At 41.6% G+C, this 18,184-nt stretch overlaps 1 protein-coding gene across 3 annotated transcripts in view; it reads right to left on the bottom strand.

Moving 5' to 3' along the window:
* TAF12 (TATA-box binding protein associated factor 12) overlaps positions 1 to 18,184 on the bottom strand; it is a 30,924-nt gene that overhangs the window by 1,701 nt on the left and 11,039 nt on the right. Inside the window, exons 2-7 of one of the 3 annotated variants that reach the window (XM_044390520.3) lie at positions 16,078 to 16,193; positions 15,321 to 15,405; positions 14,334 to 14,585; positions 12,511 to 12,588; positions 5,884 to 5,998; positions 230 to 318 (exon numbers count right to left, since the gene is read on the bottom strand). In XM_044390520.3, the coding sequence (XP_044246455.1) occupies positions 230 to 318; positions 5,884 to 5,998; positions 12,511 to 12,588; positions 14,334 to 14,585; positions 15,321 to 15,392 (606 nt within the window). In that variant the 5' untranslated portion in view covers positions 15,393 to 15,405; positions 16,078 to 16,193. The remainder of the gene's footprint in view (positions 1 to 229; positions 319 to 5,883; positions 5,999 to 12,510; positions 12,589 to 14,333; positions 14,586 to 15,320; positions 15,406 to 16,077; positions 16,194 to 18,184) is intronic. The other 2 variants (XM_044390519.3, XM_044390522.3) reach the window with 2 other exon arrangements.

Here is an 18,184-nt window from a genome sequence, read left to right on the forward strand (position 1 = left end):
AAAAACTGAGACGCCATGTGGGAAAGGAGAGTACCACAGAAGTAACTGACTGTTCTCCCATGGAGCCCTGTTGCCTCTTGCCCTCTCTGATCTTTGGTCCAGGGAGCGGAGCTTCCTGTGTAGAAGAAGTGACAAGTGCAGGGACCGTAGCTGTGTGCGCTCCCTCAGAGACACAGCTCAAGGGATAGGGATGGGCTGTGGCTGCCCTGGGGTTCTGACGGCTCCTCACCTGTTTGTGGGCTTCTGTGGTGCAAGCCTTTTTGTAGGGTCGGATTTCTTCAGAGCCAAATCCTGGGATCCACATGTTCCACTGGCGTTCTGTAAGGAAGAGGCCAGCACAGAGATCAGGGGGCAGGGAAGGCAGCATCAGGGTGCAGTGTGACCCTCAGAAAAGGGTCAGGGAGGACTAATCTGAGCGATCAACTGTAGTAATTAACAGCAGCTCTGCAGAGGGGTTCTATGGAATACAAATGGGGAATCCCATGCGGTGCCTCCAAGGTTTTAAGTGACACCATTTGATCTTCTCGCAAAGACTAAGGAGTAACTGAGTCCAGGCTGTGAGCACGGAGCCCTAAGGTTTCCATGCAGCTCCACAGAAGAGGAAACTCCTTTGTTTCTTCAGTTGTCTGTCTTTCTTTCTTTTTATTAGGTAGGCTCCATGCCCAGCGTGGGGCTCGAACTCATGACGCTGAGATCAAGAGTCGCACGCTCCATCGACTGAGCGAGCCAGGTGCCCCCTCGGTTGTCTTACTCCTATGTTCACAGTCACCCCTCTCAAACCCAAAGGAAGAGGAGGGGCAGAAAGGCACTCCCAGTATTCAGGAGTTAAGAGCAGAGTCCCAGCTCTGCTGCGTCACTGTGGCGCTGGATGACATTGGGTCTGTTTCTTCATCTTTTCCACGGTAGTAACAACTGTAATAAGCAGCTCATAGGGTGTTGCGAGCATTCCAGGGCATGATGCAATCCCAGAGCCTGGGATAAACACACAGAGATATGGATATACCTGTGTCCTGTGTCCCGGTGCCAATGGATACGATCAGCCCTGTAAGAGTGTTGCCAGGAGTTCCAACAGGGCAGAGATTCTGTTTATTCGACTATGTCAGTAATTGGCATAACTACACGGACCCCCAAACCCACAAATGAAAGTGTGTTGCACTTTAAGTAAACCCAGTATAAAAAATTATACTTACACAAGATTTCTAGGGAATAAATCTACTCAGAAGGAGTTACATACTTTATCATACTCCCCTAAAGCACTGAAAACATTTGTTTTACAAATCTGGTTTGCCCTAGGCACAGCACTTACTTAAATCAAATTGATTATTAGTGGTTTTATAGTTACACTTTGTGTCTAACATACAGTAACTATTGGGTGAATGAATGATTCATGTTTGGTTCCAGAAGAATTGTATATATAGTTCTCTTCCAATATTTCTTTGAAAATAAAAATGCTGAGGCCTTCTGCTAGTAATATCTGTTGTCAGTACTTGAAAGTGACACTGAGATTCTTCTTTGGGAATTAAACTCTACAATCCACACGAAGTGGATCAGGATACGGATCTGCAAAGTCTCTTTAAAGAAAGAGAGTAGTGGGGCACCTGGCTGACTCAGGTGGTGGAGTGTGCGACTTTTGATCTTGGGGTTGTGAGTTCCAGCCCCACATCGGGTGCAGAGATTACATAAATAAAATCTTGGGACGCCTGCGTGGCTCAGTCAGTTAGGCGTCTGCCTTCGGCTCAGGTCATGATCCCAGGGTCCTGGGATCGGGCTCCTTGTTTCGCAGGGAGCCTGCTTCTTCCTCTGCCTGCTGCTACCCCCCTTGCTTGTGCTTCTCTCTCTGAAAAATAAATAAAAATCTTAAAAACAAACAAACAGGGGCGCCTGGGTGGCACAGCGGTTAAGTGTCTGCCTTCGGCTCAGGGCGTGATCCCGGCGTTATGGGATCGAGCCCCACATCAGGCTCCTCCGCTATGAGCCTGCTTCTTCCTCTCCCACTCCCCCTGCTTGTGTTCCCTCTCTCGCTGGTTGTCTCTATCTCTGTCAAATAAATAAATAAATAAATAAAATCTTTAAAAAAAAAAACAAACAAATAAATAAAATAAAATATTGGGGGCACCTGGGTGCTGCAGTCAGTTGAGCAACTGACTCTTGGTTTCAGCTCAGGTCATGATCTTGAGGTTGTGGGATTCAGTCCTGTGTTGGGCTCTGCACTTAGCGAGAAGTGGGCTTAAGACTTTCTCTCCCTCTCCCTCTGTCCTTCCCTTTGGTTCTCTCTCTCTCTCTAATAAATAAATAAATCCAAGGTGCCTGGGCGGTTCAGTCAGTTAGGCATCTTACTCTTGGTTTCAGCGTCAAGGGATCAAGCCCACATCCGGCTCTTCACTCAGTGTAGGGTCTGCTTGAGATTCTCTCCCTTTCCTTCTCCCTGCTCATTCTCTCTCTAAAATAAATAAATAAAATCTTTAAAAAAATTAAATAAATCTTTAAAAAAATTTTTTTTTAAATCTTAAAAAAAAAAAAATGTAGCTACCGGGCAAGAATGCACACATGTTAAGTATGGGTAGCAAAATATTTAAATATGCATTTTTTAAAAGATTTTATTTATTTATTGGAGAGAGAGCACGAGCTGGGAGAGGAGCAGCAGGAGAGGGAGAAGCAGGCTCCCTGAGGGCTCGATCCCAGGACCCCGGGATCATGGCCTGAGCCGAAGGCAAACGCTTAACCAACTGAGCCACCCAGGTGTCCCTAAATGTGCATGCATTTATATTTCATATAATATTAATGTAATAGCAACAACGATTTAGTGACTAAAAGGTATAGTAAAAATGTGTGGCATAAAGCAGCATTGTACAAAGCATTCCATGTACATTATGTCATTGAACTTCTACATTTCTCAAGACTCTGTCCACCAGAAGGGGTGGTTAGTTAATTACGCAAGTATAGGAAATCGGGTCAGAAGCAAACCTGGCTGTCCCCATCCCAGTCTGTCAGGAGAGAGGTGGTGTCCACAGTTTACAGCCCCATCGACAAGGCTATCTTTGTTACGGGTGGTGGTGTGCAGCAGACCTAGGTGGTCTGGCGCCATTCAATACCAGGTTCCCTCATTCCCCACGCTCTGATCCCATGCCCCCTAAGCAATCTTCTGATTATGATTCAGCCTCCATTAGGCCTCCTACACAGGCTGTTCTGGCCATGCAGACTTGCGAGCATTCTTGTCGCTGCGATAATTACTTCTCACCCTTAATGAATAAATTAGTATTCCAATTTTAGTTTCAATAATTAAAATATGAAATATTTTAAAAATAGAAATGCTAAACTCTCAGAGTAATATAATCTGTTGTGTGGGGGGGTTTTGCGGCAAAATATACATAAAATTTACCATTTATTAACCATTTTTAAGTATATAGTTCGGTGGCATTCAGCATATTCACACTGTTGTGCACCCATTACTACTATCCATCTCCAAAACATTTTCATCATCTCAAACTGAAACTCTGTACATATTAAATAAGTCCTCATTTCCCGTCCTGCAGCCCCTTGTCACCACCATTCTACTTTCTGTCTCTATCCATTTGCTTTGTGATGGTTTTAAAACATGTCTGCAAATTCCCTTCCATGCCTCCCATCAAGAAGTGGAGCCTATGTTCCCTCCCCTTGACCCTGGCCAGATCTTTGTGATAGCCTCAAAGAACAGAATTCAGGGTGCGCCTGGGTGGATCAGTTGGTAAAGCGCCTGACTCCTGATTTCGGCTTAGGTCATGATTTCAGGGTCATGAGATGGAGCCCTGTGTTGTCAGGCTCCAAGCTCAGTGGAGAGTCTGCTTCTCTCCTCCTTCTCCCTCGTACTCTCCCCCTGCTTGTGTGCTCTCCCCTCCACACAAGAAATCTATCTATCTATCTATCTATCTATCTATCTATCTATCTATCATCTACCTACCTACCTACCTATCTATCTTTAGGGGGAAAAAAGAATAGAATTCAGTAGGAGTGATGCTGTGTGACTTTAGACACTGGGTTAGTAAAGGCCACGCAGTTTCTGCCAGGTAGTAATGCGACACGCATCCTGGGAGCCTTCAGCTACCATGTAAGAAGTCCAACTATCCTGGGACTGCACAGGATGAGACCGTGTCGAGAGACTGCAGAGAGAGGGAGACCTGTGGAGGCCCAGGTTTTTTGTCTGTTTGTTTATTTATTTTTTTTTTACGATTTATTTGAGAGAGAGAAAGAGGGAGAGCATGAGCAGGAGGGGCAGAGGGAGAGGGAGAAAGAATCTCAAGCAGACTCCTTGCTGCGTCTGACTCGGGGCTTGATCTCACAACCATGAGATCACAACCTGAGCCAGAGCTGGACACTTAACTAACTGTGTAACTCAGGTGCCCCTGGAATCCCAGCTTTCTGAGACTTTCTAGCCCCAGTATCAGACTTGGACATGATGAAACTCTGTCATGGGTCAAACTGTGTCCCTCACAAAAAGACATGTTTAAGTCCTACCTCCAATACCTCAGAATATACTGGAAATAGGGTTATTGCAGATACGATTAATTAAGATGAGGTTGTACAGGAGTAGGGTGGGCCCTTAATCCTGTATGACTAGCATCCTACAAGAGGAGAAGAGAGAGAGAGGGACACACACAGGGGAGAAGGCCACATGAAGACTGAGGCATACACGGAGTGATGCAACTATATGCAGAGAACGCCAAGGACTGCTAGCCACCAGCAGCAGCTAGGAAAAGGCAAGGAAGGATTCTAGGATTCTTCATAGAAGCACTGGAGGGATCGTGGCCCTCCTGATACCCTGACTGTAGATTTTTGGCTTCCAGAAATGTGAGAGAATAAATTTTGTTGTTTTAAGCTCCCTGGTTTGTGGCACTTTGTTACAGCAGCCCTAGGAGACTAACACATCTTTCTTCAAAACAATCTCAGCCCCAGCTACCACCGGACTTTAATCACATGAAGAGACCCTCAGCAAAACTGCCTAGGTAAGCCCAGTGAACCCCCACACATATGAACAAAATCAATGATTGTTATTGTTTTAAGCCACTGTTATCATTTTAAGTTTGTTACCTAATAATAGATAATTGGAATATCTGTCCTCTGTTATTAATACTAGCAACGTTAACCAGAAGTGTGTTACTTACTCCACCAAGACTACCAGTACCTCCCAAGCCATATCTTCCTGTCATCGGGAAGGAAGCCTTTCAGTAATCACTCATGGGCTGATCTATACTGAATCCCTTAATATCTTCTGCCTCATTCAGTTGGCCTGATTATCTCTGTACTCGCAAAATTGTTCACTTTCTTTTGAGCACACTGTAACCAATGCAGGGGGGGCTTATTCATTTCTCAAGTGATGGTGGTTATTGATGTTAGACAAGTATCTCTCAGAAGAATCCTAGCTTGAATTTAGTGTCTGTTAAGTAGAAAAACGGAATACCAAATTATATGTACTTTATGATTACAATTTGGGGAGGGAATGGATAAATAGGCTAAAAACTGGAAGAGAAACACCATTATTTAAATGGTAGAGACATAATAGCTACATTTACAAAACTCTTACTTTGTGCCAGGCCCCGAGCTGGTTACCTGACAAATATAACCCGTAATGCCCATGATCACTCTGTAAGGATATGATCTCCACTTTACAAATGAGGAAACAGGCTCTAAAAGAAAGTAAGTAGGAAGGACAAGGTGATCCAATGCCTGGGCTCATTCTCCTGACCACGAATGGATTTCCCTTCTCTAGGTGATGCTACTGTTGAATGAATTCATCTATCCCAGAGCCCAAAAGTCTAATCCTGACATGAAGGTTCCTCTGACTACATGTTCCCGGTGGTCCTGAAGGAGCGATAGTGTAGATGCCTCAGGGAGAAACGGACGACATACCGAGATGCAGTTGGACATCCTTCACCTCCAGGGTGCTGGACTTGCGATGCCGAGCAAGCTGGCAGGCTGCTGTCACCACACTCTCGATAAAATCATCAGCAATCTGCAGCAGCATCTGGGGAAGACAAAAGGGGGAAGAGTAACCATGACATTGGCAGAGCAGGCTCCTGTTGCTGGGACAACTGTGTCTGCTGGAATCACATATTTAGTTAGGCTTTCTATTAGGAGGCCTGGAACCAGCATTTGGGCTAAGGTGAGGACGAGGAGTGAGGACAACACCAGAAACACAACAACTCATTAGGCAGGTTGAGTGCAACCCACACGTTTCTGAGGACGTTACTCTCTATACTTTCTGCCTAGAGGGATCAACCAGCCCGATCCCTCACGCTCATATTTTCTTCAGAATTAGGTGGGAAAACAAAAGTGAATCATTATACTTCCTCATTCACAGTCTCCTAAAGCATTTTTATTTCCATTAATCTCACCGAGTCCTTATACTAATCCTGTGAAAAAAGTGGGGCATGGATTTTATTCTCCTTCTATACAGAAGGGTGCTGACTCATGGCCTTGCGACTGCTAGCAGTGGCACCAGGATTTGACTTCAAGGTTCCATGTCCAAAACCTGTGTTCTCTCCACTTCGTTATCAATTATCCTGGACTACGTGAAGAGTAAAGTCAGAATTCTGAAGCTAAAAATCTACGTGAAAAACACTGGAATTTTCATCAGTCAATACATTCCCCATGGCTTCCTCTGCTGACCAAAAATAAAATAAAATTACAACCATGGATAGACATTACTTATTTGGCTAGACTATTATTGAACTGTCATCTTTCCTATGAAACCAAATGGATACCATCTAATGGAGAGATTTCTTTCTTTCTTTTTTTTTTAAAGTAAGCTCTAGGGGCGCCTGGGTGGCTCAGTTGGTTGGGCGTCTGCCTCTGGCTCAGGTTGTGATCCCAGGGTCCTGGCCTGCTTCTCCCTCTCCTCTGTCCCTCCCCCCTGCTTATGCTCTCTCTCACACATTCTCTCTCAAATAAATGAATAAAATCTTAAAAAGAAAGAAAAAGTAAGGTTTATGCCCAACATGGGGCTTGAATTCACTACCCCAAGACCAAGAGTTGCATGCTCTACCAACTGAGCCAGCCAAGCAGCCCCTAATGGAGAGATTTCTGATTAAACATGGCAGATCAATTCCAAAAATGACCTCCTCTCCTTCCCTAAATGCACTAAAATAATAGTAAAGGAAAAAAAGACATATAAATCCATAAAGACAATAAAAACAGGAGAGAAAAACTTAATAGGTAAGAGAATTCAATAAACTTTTTAAAAAGATTTTATTTATTTATTTATTTGAGAGACAGAGAGAGCAGGAGAGACAGAGCACAAACAGAGGGAGCTGCAGGCAGAGGGAGAAGCAGGCTCCCCTGCTGAGCCAGGCACCTGATGCAGGACTTAATCCCAGGACCCTGGAATCATGACCCGAACCGAAGGCAGATGTCTAACCGACTGAGTCACCCAGGCATTCCTCCAATAAATTTTTAAAGTAAATTTTTGCCAAAGAGATAACAGAGGAAAAGTGGGATCTGACCTAGCAGATGGAAGGTACAACACAGGGGCTCACCGAGCGGACACCAATGAGAATTGACCTGATTTCCCCCCTGCTATCCCTAAAAGATCCAGGTTCTGGAAGTGCCGTTTATCACAGAAGATTGGGCCAAGGCATGGAACTAAAAACTGAGAAATTATTAAATGTCTATATACAGACTAGTCCCCACGCCCCCATACTCCAAAAGCAGCCAAGTGACTCCTCCTCACACATAACCTGACCCAGAACACAGTAGGTTTATTCCGTAGAGAACTGAATAGGCTGGGGCCCCTGAGTGGCTCAGTAGTTAAGCATCTGCCTTCCGCTCAGGTCATGGTCTCCAGGTCTTGGGATCAAGTCCCGCATCAGGCTTCCTACTCAGCAGGGAATCTGTTTCTCTCTCTCCCTATACCTTTGCCCCTCCCCACTGCTCATTCTCTCTCTCAAATAAATAAATAAAATATTAAAAAAGAGAGAGAGAGAACTGAAAAGGAGAGAGAACTAAAAAGGCATGGCTCTGGATTAAAATACACCGACACAACAGAGGAAAAGTACAGACACAGCCTCACTCTCTTGTTTTTCTCCTAGAATGTCAGAAGCTAGAGATAAACCCTCCAGATAGGAGTCTGGAGGATTTTTCTCTGGAGATGCTAAACAACTCCAGAGAAAAGACTTACAGATGCTGACATGTAGAGAATCCCCCTATAAGAAGGCTGACTTGTGGACAAATTATTCTGAAGTGAAGCCAGTGGTTTACTAAAACTGGCTGAGTGGAGCTCACAAAAGCCAATTAATTATATGCATTTCTTCACAATCTTGAATTCAGTAAAATGTTGATAGCTTAAAATGGGGCATATTGGGAATATTTACATCATAAAAATTAGGAAATGTTAAAAATTAGGTGTTTTTCTCTACAGAGTTGGTTGCTAAACATTTGCCAGTACATTACTGAATGCAAAGCCCATCAGTCACTAAGTTTTGCTTCAAATCAGTTTTTTAGTGGCTCAGTCTTTAAGAGCAAATAGTCAAGAACACCAAACATGTGAAGAAAATCTCCAACACTAAAAAGAAAATAAACAAACCGAAGCAGAAAAAAGGGACCCAGAAGACATTAAGATAATGCAAGGAAAAGAAAATGTCAAAAAATGTAATTCCTCAGAGAGAAAGGTAAGAAAAGACATTATAACCATAAAATAAGAACAGAGTGGCTTGGGGATAAAAAGGACCAATTAGGGGCACCTGGCTGGCTCAGTCAGCTAAACATCTGTCTTCAGCTCAGATCATGATCCCAGGGTCCTGGGATCAAGTCCCGTCAGGCTCCTTGCTCAGCGGGGAGTCTGCTTCTCCCTCTGCCTGCCACTCTCCCTGCTTGTGCTCTCTCTCTGACAAATAAAGAAAATCTTAACAACAAAAAAAGAATTTCAAGGAAATGAAAAATAGGAGAGCAAAGACAAAAAAAACATAAAAGGATCAGTACAGAAGATTCACTATTCAACCAATGGTCATTACAAAATGAAGGAGATGGGGCATCTGGGTGGCTCAGTTGGTTAAGCGTACAACTCTTGGATTCAGCTCAGGTCCTGATCTCATCATCGAGCCCCGAGTCCAGCTCTGTGCTCAGCGGGAGTCTGCTTGGCTATTCTCGCCCTGTGCTCCTTCCCCCCATCATGCATGCTCTCTCTCAAATAAATAAATCTTAAAAAAAAAATGAAAGAGCAAAAACAGAGAAGAAATTATCAAAAAACTAATATGAGAATGGAAATCTCACATGCTGCTGGGAGGAATGTAAAAGGATGCAGCATTGAAAAACAGGCAGTTCCTCAAAGGAAAAACATAGTTACCACATGACTCCAAATTCCACCCCGAAGTATATCACACCAAGAAAGATGAAAACATATTTCCACATAAAAATTTATACACAAATTTAAAAAAATAAAGAAAATACAAATAAAAGTTGCATGTGAATGTTCATGCAACATTATTCATAATAACCAAAAAGTGGATGCAACCCATCAACTGATGAATGGTTAAACAAAATACAGTATGTCCGTACAATGGAAGAGTATTCCGCCATAAAAATAAATGAGATACTCATACCCCTTACAATATGAACTTTAAAAACATTATACTAAGTGAAAGAAAGCAGTCACAAACATCACATATCATATGACTCCATCTATCTGAAATGTCCAGAAGAGGCCAGAATGTAAATTAGTAGTTAGTTGCTTTAAGGACTGTGGGGGTTGGGAAAAAATGGGAGTGACTGCTAATAGGTATGGGCTTCTTTCAGGGGTGAGGAAAATGTTCTAAAAATGACTGTGTTAAACCATAAGAGACTCTTAACTATAGGAAACAAACTGAGGGTTGCTGGAGGGGAGGTGGTTGGGGGACTGGAGTAACTGGGTGATGGGCATTAACGAGGGCACGAGATGTAATGAGCTCTGGGTGTTATATGCAACTGATGAATCACTGAACTCTACCTCTGAAACTAATAATACATTATATGTTAAAAAAAAAAGGCTGTGTTGAAAGTTGCACAATTCTGTGACGAGACTAACCACCACTGAACTGTACATTTCAAATGAATGAATTTTATGGTATATTGAATTATATCTCAATAAAACTGCTGCCTCAAACACACCTCCCCCCACAAAGAGAGCAAATATTTTTCCTCTGGTTAAAAAAATAAAAATGAAGTTATACTATTTTTGTAATCTGGTTTTTTTTTTCTTTTTACAGAGAGACAGCCAGCAAGACAGGGAACACAGGCAAGGGGAGTGGGAGAGGAAGAAGCAGGCTCCCAGCAGAGGAGCCTGATGTGGGGCTCGATTCCAGGACTCCAGGATCACGCCCTGAGCCGAAGGCAGATGCTTAAGAACTGAGCCACCCAGGTGCCCCTGTAATCTGTTTTTCTTTTCCCTGTCATTATATATTCCTCAGCAAAGGCAAGCAGACAATAATAAGAAACTCCAAATCCCAAAATATACAAAATATACAAAAGGCACTCAAGTCCCCAATATAAAAGTAAGTGCCGAACCCAGCACAACAAATGAAAAAAGATATATATTAAGGCTCATATGAAAATTCAGAATAAAAAAAAAAGAAAGACTCTAAAAAAACTGGGATCAGAATAGCATGAGATTTCTTTCTTTTTTTAAGCAGGCTCCATGCTGAACGTGGGGTTTGAACTCATGACCCTGAGATCAAGAGTCGCATGCTCTATGGACTGAGCCAGCCAGGCACCCAGCATAAGATTTCTTAATAGGTTTTTCAGAGACATGGAGCAATGCCTTTACAAAGGAAAGGAAAAAATTACTTTCATAATCTAATTCTAAACCCATGCAAACTAAAAATTAAGTGTGAGGTTAAGATACTTTCAAACATTTGCTTCTCATCTATTCTTTTGTAGGCAGTAACAACAACAACAAAATGTGCTCTAACAAAAAAAGGGAGTAAATAGGAAGAGGATGTGGGATCTAGGAAACAAGAGAGCCAAAGAGGAAAAAAAAAGAGCAAAAGGAAGACCCAGGAGGGGTCTGTTCAAGTGGCCTAAAATCAATCAGACCAGAAGAAGACAGAGTGTTCTTTATTATTATTATTTAAATTCAATCAGCCAACATATAGTACATCATTAGTTTCAGATATAGTGTTCAATGATTCATCAGCTGTGTATAACACCCAGTGCTCATCACATCACGTGCCCTCTTTAAAGGATGGAGGTTTCTGAGAGCGAAATCTGAGTCGGGGAGGGGAGGACCCAAATCTGTAGATTATTTTTCCATTTGGAAAACAATGTTGATAGGTATACACCAGAGCTGATAGCAGAACCAGAATAAAAAAGGCAGAAAGAAAACTAAATAAAAATAAGTCAATTATAAGGGCACCTGGCTAGCTCAGTCAGAAGACAGTGTGACTCTCGATCTCAGGGTTGTAAGTTCAAGTCCCACGTTGGGTACAGAGATTACTCAAAAAATTAAAACTTTAAAACAAAGAGAGTCAATTATCAACTTTAATAGGTAGTACAAAACAGGACTTGGTTCAGAGGTGAACAATATGTACTTGATCAGAATAATGTCAATACTGATTTCTCAGTTATCTAAAAGTTGTGACAAAACTATATGGGAGGGACGCCTAAATGGCTCAATCAGTTGAGCATCTGCCTTTGGCTCAGGTCGTGATCCCAGGGTCCTGGGATCGAGTCCCACATCGGGCTCCTTGCTCAGTGGGGAGCCTGCTTCTCCCTCGGCCTGCTTGTGTTTTCTCTCTCTTTCTGACAAATAAATAAATAAATAAATCCTTAAAAAATATATATATAAAAAAACTATATTAGAAAAATGAGGGAAAGGAAAGCATGGATGGACATGTGTGAGTGGCTTAACAAAACTGTCATCTATAGGAAGTCAACAGACAGAAGCCAAAGAATAACTGTTTAAGTGTATTACTTAGAAATATGGAGGAATATTACAGAAACAACTAAAATTGTAGAAAGTGACTGCCTACGAGCAGCAAACTAAGCCCTTTTCACCAAGCAAAAGTAGCGGCAGCTGCTAGGTATAAGGTGCTAGGCATTCTCCTAGGTGATTTGTAGAAGTTATTCCACGGGACCCTCACAATAACGCTGCCGTCAAATAATACCACACCCTACCAACACAAGAGGAAGCTGAGTCTCAAAAAGCTTCAGTGATGTGTCCACAGCTACGAAGTTAGTAAGTGGCAGAGCCAAGATCCAAATTCAGATCTGTCTGCCTCTGAAGTCTGTGCTTTTTTTTTTTTCAAAGATTTTTTATTTATTTGACAGAGATAGAAACAGCCAGCGAGAAAGGGAACACAAGCAGGGGGAGTGGGAGAGGAAGAAGCAGGCTTCCAGCAGAGGAGCCTGATGTGCGGCTCGATCCCAGAACGCCGGGATCACGCCCTAAGCCGAAGGCAGATGCTTAACGACTGCGCCACCCAGGCGCCCCTGAAGTCTGTGCTCTTAATAGCGATTCTGCGTTAGCTCTCAGGGACACAGACTCTGGGGTGCCCAACCCCATCTTACCTCCTCCACATCTTCATCCAATTGCTCATTAGGGTCCACTTCTCTTACTAAGTCTTGTAATTTCTTCTTGGTCAATACCTAAAGTTAATTGGGAGAAGATTTTTCAGCCAAGTATTAAGCAAACAGAACACCTCATTACCCTATAATGAAGAAATGCTGTCAATTTGTTGGGTTTAGTTTCTACTTTCTGGCCTACCTGGTAGGCAGCTCCAAGACTACACTCAAGACAAGTGGCCTCGGGAAAGGCTGCAAGAGCAGTGTGGAAGAGAAGCCAACATCTGTCAGTTTACTTCTGCCTCTTGTGCTCACTGTGCCTTACCTTCCCTCCACATTAATTTGCAATTTTCTGACCACCATAACTTATACTGTGCCTCTGTTGCCTTTGGACATGTTCTTCAACCCTTCTTCCTATCTGCTCAGTCCATGGTGGCTTCTTTCTGCTTTTCCTAGCCCACCCAGGTAAAAGGAACCACTTCTTCCTTTGGCCTCCACTGTACCCCATGCACCCTTCTGTCACTGCATATATTTATAAACTTGCCTGTTTCTGACTTAATAGGCTGAAAGCTCCCTGACAGCAGGGAACATGTGTTCATTTCTGTATAATATTTGTATAAGTGTGTACAACTGTGATTCCTCTTTCATAAAGGAAATGTCATGTCACATACACATGCCATTAAACAATAATCAAGACATACATTAAAATGCTAACTATAGTTATTATGGGGTGGTGGTAGAATTATGGGCTCTTTATTCTTCTGTATTTCTAAAGTTTCTGTGATAAGCATGTATAATCTTGGAAATAAAGAAGAAACGAATTTTTAAAATAAATACTTGTTAATTATGTGTCAGATCTATCCATTCTACCATTACCACTTAAGGCAAGTCTTCATTCCATGTCTTGATTTACTGCAAAAGTGGGAACTGGTTTTCCTCTCAGTCCACCCCCTTTCCTACCTTTCTTGTCCACTTACTGCCAAGTTAATCCTCCTAAGACATATGACTTTTATTATGTTACTTACTCCTCTATTAAATATTTGCAAAGATTGTCTAATGACTAAGAGTTTCAAAGGAGACTGACTAGTATATGCCCAGTATATTCTGCCATAATCCTGCCTATATAATTTTACCTCCTGTTCTTCTCCAACAGACTCCACATTCAATACAGGTTGGCTTCCTGACTATCTGCCCAACTTTCCCCATTTGCCTTTGCTAGTCCCTCCCCCCATTCCCTTGAAATGTCTCTCCCTCCTATTCTATCCAGCCTACAAGGCCCAAGACAAGAGATTATACTTATTTCTTATTTCTTGTGGCTTTGGAGGGTAGAATCAGAATCATGGGCAGAAAGTGGGGGAGAGAGGCCATGGGGAGGGCAGACTTTAGAATCAGTCCAGAAAGTTAATAATGGAGCAGCTGGATGAACTAGAAGGAGAAAAGACCAGAGGCAATAATGTTTTTATTACCGAAATAATGAATAATTAATACATTAGTTATTTTATTATTTTATTTAACTATTGTATTTAACAATTATATAGCGTATGTATACTTATATATACATATGTATAAACCTGTCATAGGCAACATGTGTTAGTGTGTGTGTATGAATGTATGTACGTATACATACGCACACATAAACACCACAGAGTAAACATTGATAAATGTTGTACACGATAATTTAACAAAGAACTTTACAAGTCCAAAGGAGGGAAAAGACTTTTCCAGCTGAGAGGAAGAGGAAGCATCTGAGATAGACATCTCTCAAAGCATTACTGGTTCAAATAACAGGTAAGAGATGCCGAGGGAGAGCAAAAAGTAAGAGATGATACCTGATTGTTTTCAGGGCTGAGACGCCCTCCTGTCCCAGGAGTGCCCGGTATCTTTACCACTGTAGTGCTATTGGCCATGGAGCCTTGTGGAGGGGTGCTGGCTGGTTCCGGTTTTATGGATGAGAAATTGGAGAGGTTGATTAGGGCTGAGGGGCCAAACTGGTTCATAATCTGCCGAGCTTTGGACTTCAGCTCATAGAGCTTATCGAGATCCTGTTTCTTTTTGGAGCTGTGAGGACCAAGGCCAATCAACTGTAGAAGGAAAACAAGAGAACTAGACCCAGAAACACCTACAATAAAGGATAAGGTTTGAAAGTAAAATTGTATAAGGTCTGTCAGACTTGAAGGCTCTTCAGGATATCTGGGATAGTGACCGTTTGATACCTGCACATTAAAAATGGAGGGAATGAAAAATGTTCATTGCTCTCACCTCCTATTTAGAAACCATCTCTTCTCCAAAAGCTAAATGGAATAGTCCACAAAATTAAATAAGGAAGAAAGTAAATGAAATGAGAAATCTTACGTACAAAAATAAACTAGGATGAGTAAGACATTGTTGAAGACTTTGTAAAAACAGAATACTTGGTTAAGTACTACATGCATTATTTTCGAACAGCAAATAATGTCAAATTCAAATAAATCATGGCACAATCACATACTTAAAACCCAGTCACAAAACTGAAGAAAACAGATTAGTTCATTTTGGCACTTCAAAACATGCTTAAATCTATGCCAGGTCTATATCTAATAAACACAATTTTTAGCAACTGTTAAAATTGAGCTGTTCTTTGTCATCAAGAGCAACTTGATGACACTCTCTGAGTGTTAGCAATCTGAAGTACATGCAGAGTCCCTAGCCTGGAGTAGCCAAGAGTCCTAAATTTTAAAGCCATGAGGTAGACTCTGTGGACAGCAGCTTTGGTGTCATCAAGATCAGAAGCACATTTACCAGGTTTTGCCAACAGTGGCCTCCATGAGCTTACTTACAGCTATCTGAGTGTCTAGATCTTTAATTACATCAGCAACGGCTGTGAGCCCGGTGAAATGAGAGGCAGCCATTTTCAAAAGCTACCTGTAAATGAACAATTGGCATCAAACACCACTCTTGCCCCAGCACCATTTTAGTTGCGTGGCCTGGCATATCTTCACTGACCAGGACCCAAGCAAACCGGACGTGGAGAAACACATCCTTATTCTTGTCTCCTTATTTGTCCTGGGCACTGAGGAAAGCATCGCCATCTCTTTCATACACAACTTTTAAAATTAATTAATGATGATAATAGTAATATAGATTCTCTTCCAATAAAACGATGTTCTATTGTTAGGGATAAGCTAGCAGCATATGAAAACTTCATTGGCCAAAACTGTGAAACGACCTGCAGGTTTTCAGAACTTGGTGAAGCTTAGCAACCTAAACGAGTATCTGCACCTGTCAACTCTTGCCCCCTATTGCTGCGTTCCTCCCCAACAAATTGTCTAACTTTCTAATATGAGAACTGACCTTTCCTGGTTTGCCCTTAATAAAAGCAACTAAAGGGGCGCCTGGGTGGCTCAGTTGGTTGAGCGTCTGCCTTCAGCTCAGGACATGATCCAGGGTCCTGGGATCGAGCCCTGGGTCAGGCTCCCCGCTCAGTGGCAAATCCCCTTCGTCCTCTGCCCTCCCCCCAGCTTGTGTGCTCTCTCGCTCTCTCTCACATAAATAAAATATTTAAAAATAAATAAATAAAAGCAACTAACTACGTACTGGTTAAGTGACCAAGAGAAACTTGTTGGCCAAGAGTCAGCTGAGGGGATAGCAGAGCATCAGGATCACGTGTTTGTTTTTTAACCACATGCCTCCTCTTCCCTTACCCGCAAATGCTACCAACGGAAGAATCAGGATAGGGAAAGATCGTTAACACGGTAATAGTTCTGTAATGTTATAAAACCAAACTATGCCCCCACAGCAAGTTATGAAAGAGCCTTATTAAAGATTATCAGTATGTTCACCACACTGAACAGTATACCTTTCAAATAACATTCCCACAACCTTCAAGGGGTTTCCTGAATAGTACGGGTTATTGCTCAAAATAAGACTTTTTTTGTAACAGAGATTTCCATATAATGGGAAATTCTATAATAAGACCTTTTTGTAGACAAAAATATAGCCTATCTACACAGCACCAAATATGAATAATCACTTATCAAATTATGAATTAACCTTAAGGAATAGCTCCAATGGCTATTAATGAAATAAGGGGAATCCATACATTGTTAGAAAAACCAAAAGTTTCTCCATCAGAAACTAGACTGCACTTTACTGTACTGTTTTGTTAAGAAGCAAACAATACTTCTCCATTTTCAGTAATTCGGGGAAAGCGAACTACTTCTTCCATTAAAACAAAACAAAAAAAACAAAACAAATGATAACCAGACACTCATTACCGTACTGATACTCCCCTTAGTTTCCTAGACTGTTACTTTATTTGGTTGGATTTAAAACACCGTATTTGTATGGGTGATGATTACATGGGTTTATACGATGTCAAATTCATCACACTGAATATTTAAGATCTGTGCATTTTACTGTATATAAATTATATCACAATTAAGGACAATAAATCAAATCTCCTGCCCCCCCCCAAGTAAGTAAAGGATCGCACTCTCAGGCAATTATCCCAGAAAAATGAAAACTTGTGCTCCCACCATGCAAACCTATATGCTAATGTTCATAGCACTTATCAATAGGTAAAAGATAGATCATTGAATAAATGATGGTATATGAGTATATCTGGAAAATATCTGGTTTCATGTGTAAAGCTTAAATATTTGATCCACCTGGAATGAGAGGGGTATATATTCCCTCCCTTCGTACACTCCTCTATTTCATTTTTTAAAAAGATTTTATTTATGTATTTGACAGAGAGAGAGACTCAGAGAGCACAAGCAGAAATGGAAGAGGGAGAAGGAGAAGCAGGCTCTCCACTGAGCAGGGAGCCCAACAACGAGGCTTGATCTCAGAACCCCAGGATCATGACCTGAGCCGAAGGCAGATGCTTAACTGACTGAGCTACCCAGGAACCCTACACTTCTCTATTTCATATGGACCAAATATTTAAACCTTAAATATCAAATAATATACTACAATATAGAAGATTTTTAAAAATACTCTGAAATCTAAACCTCTCACTTTGGACAAAAAATAACTCAAAATGGACCACAGACTTTAATGTAAAACGTACAACTATAAAACTTTTAGAAAAAACAGAAAATCTTTGGGCTCTACTAGGCAGAGTTCTTAGACTTGACACCAAAGGCACAATCAGTAAAAGGAAATACTGATAAATTGGCCCTCATCGAATTAAAAAAATTTCTTCTGTGAAAGCCCCATGTTGAAACGATGAAAAGACAAGCTACAGAGTAGGAGAAAATATTTACAAACTACATATCCAACAAAAGACTAGTATCTAGAATGAATAAAGAACTCTCAAAACTCAACAGCTTTTTTTAAGTAATTCAATCACAAAATGGAGAGAAGACACAACTATACATTTCACCAAAGAGGATATACAGACGGCAAATGAAGCCCACAAAAAGATGTTCGACATCATTAGTCATTAAAGAAAGGCAAACCAAACCTGCAGTGAGATAAAACCACACACCTATGACTAAAATAAAAAATAGTGATAGAACCAAATGCTGACAAGGATGCAGAGAAACTGGATCACTGGTGCACTGCCAGTAGGAATGGAAACAGGATAACCACTCTGTAAAACGGTTTGCAGTTTCTCAAAAACCCTATGCATGTACTGTCACAGAAGAGCCTAAAAAGACATGAAGACAAAGTGGAAAAACTAAGATCTGAATAAATT

The sequence above is a fragment of the Ursus arctos genome, unplaced genomic scaffold (genome assembly GCF_023065955.2).
Source record: "Ursus arctos isolate Adak ecotype North America unplaced genomic scaffold, UrsArc2.0 scaffold_32, whole genome shotgun sequence".
In the NCBI taxonomy this organism is placed as follows: Eukaryota; Metazoa; Chordata; class Mammalia; order Carnivora; family Ursidae; genus Ursus; species Ursus arctos.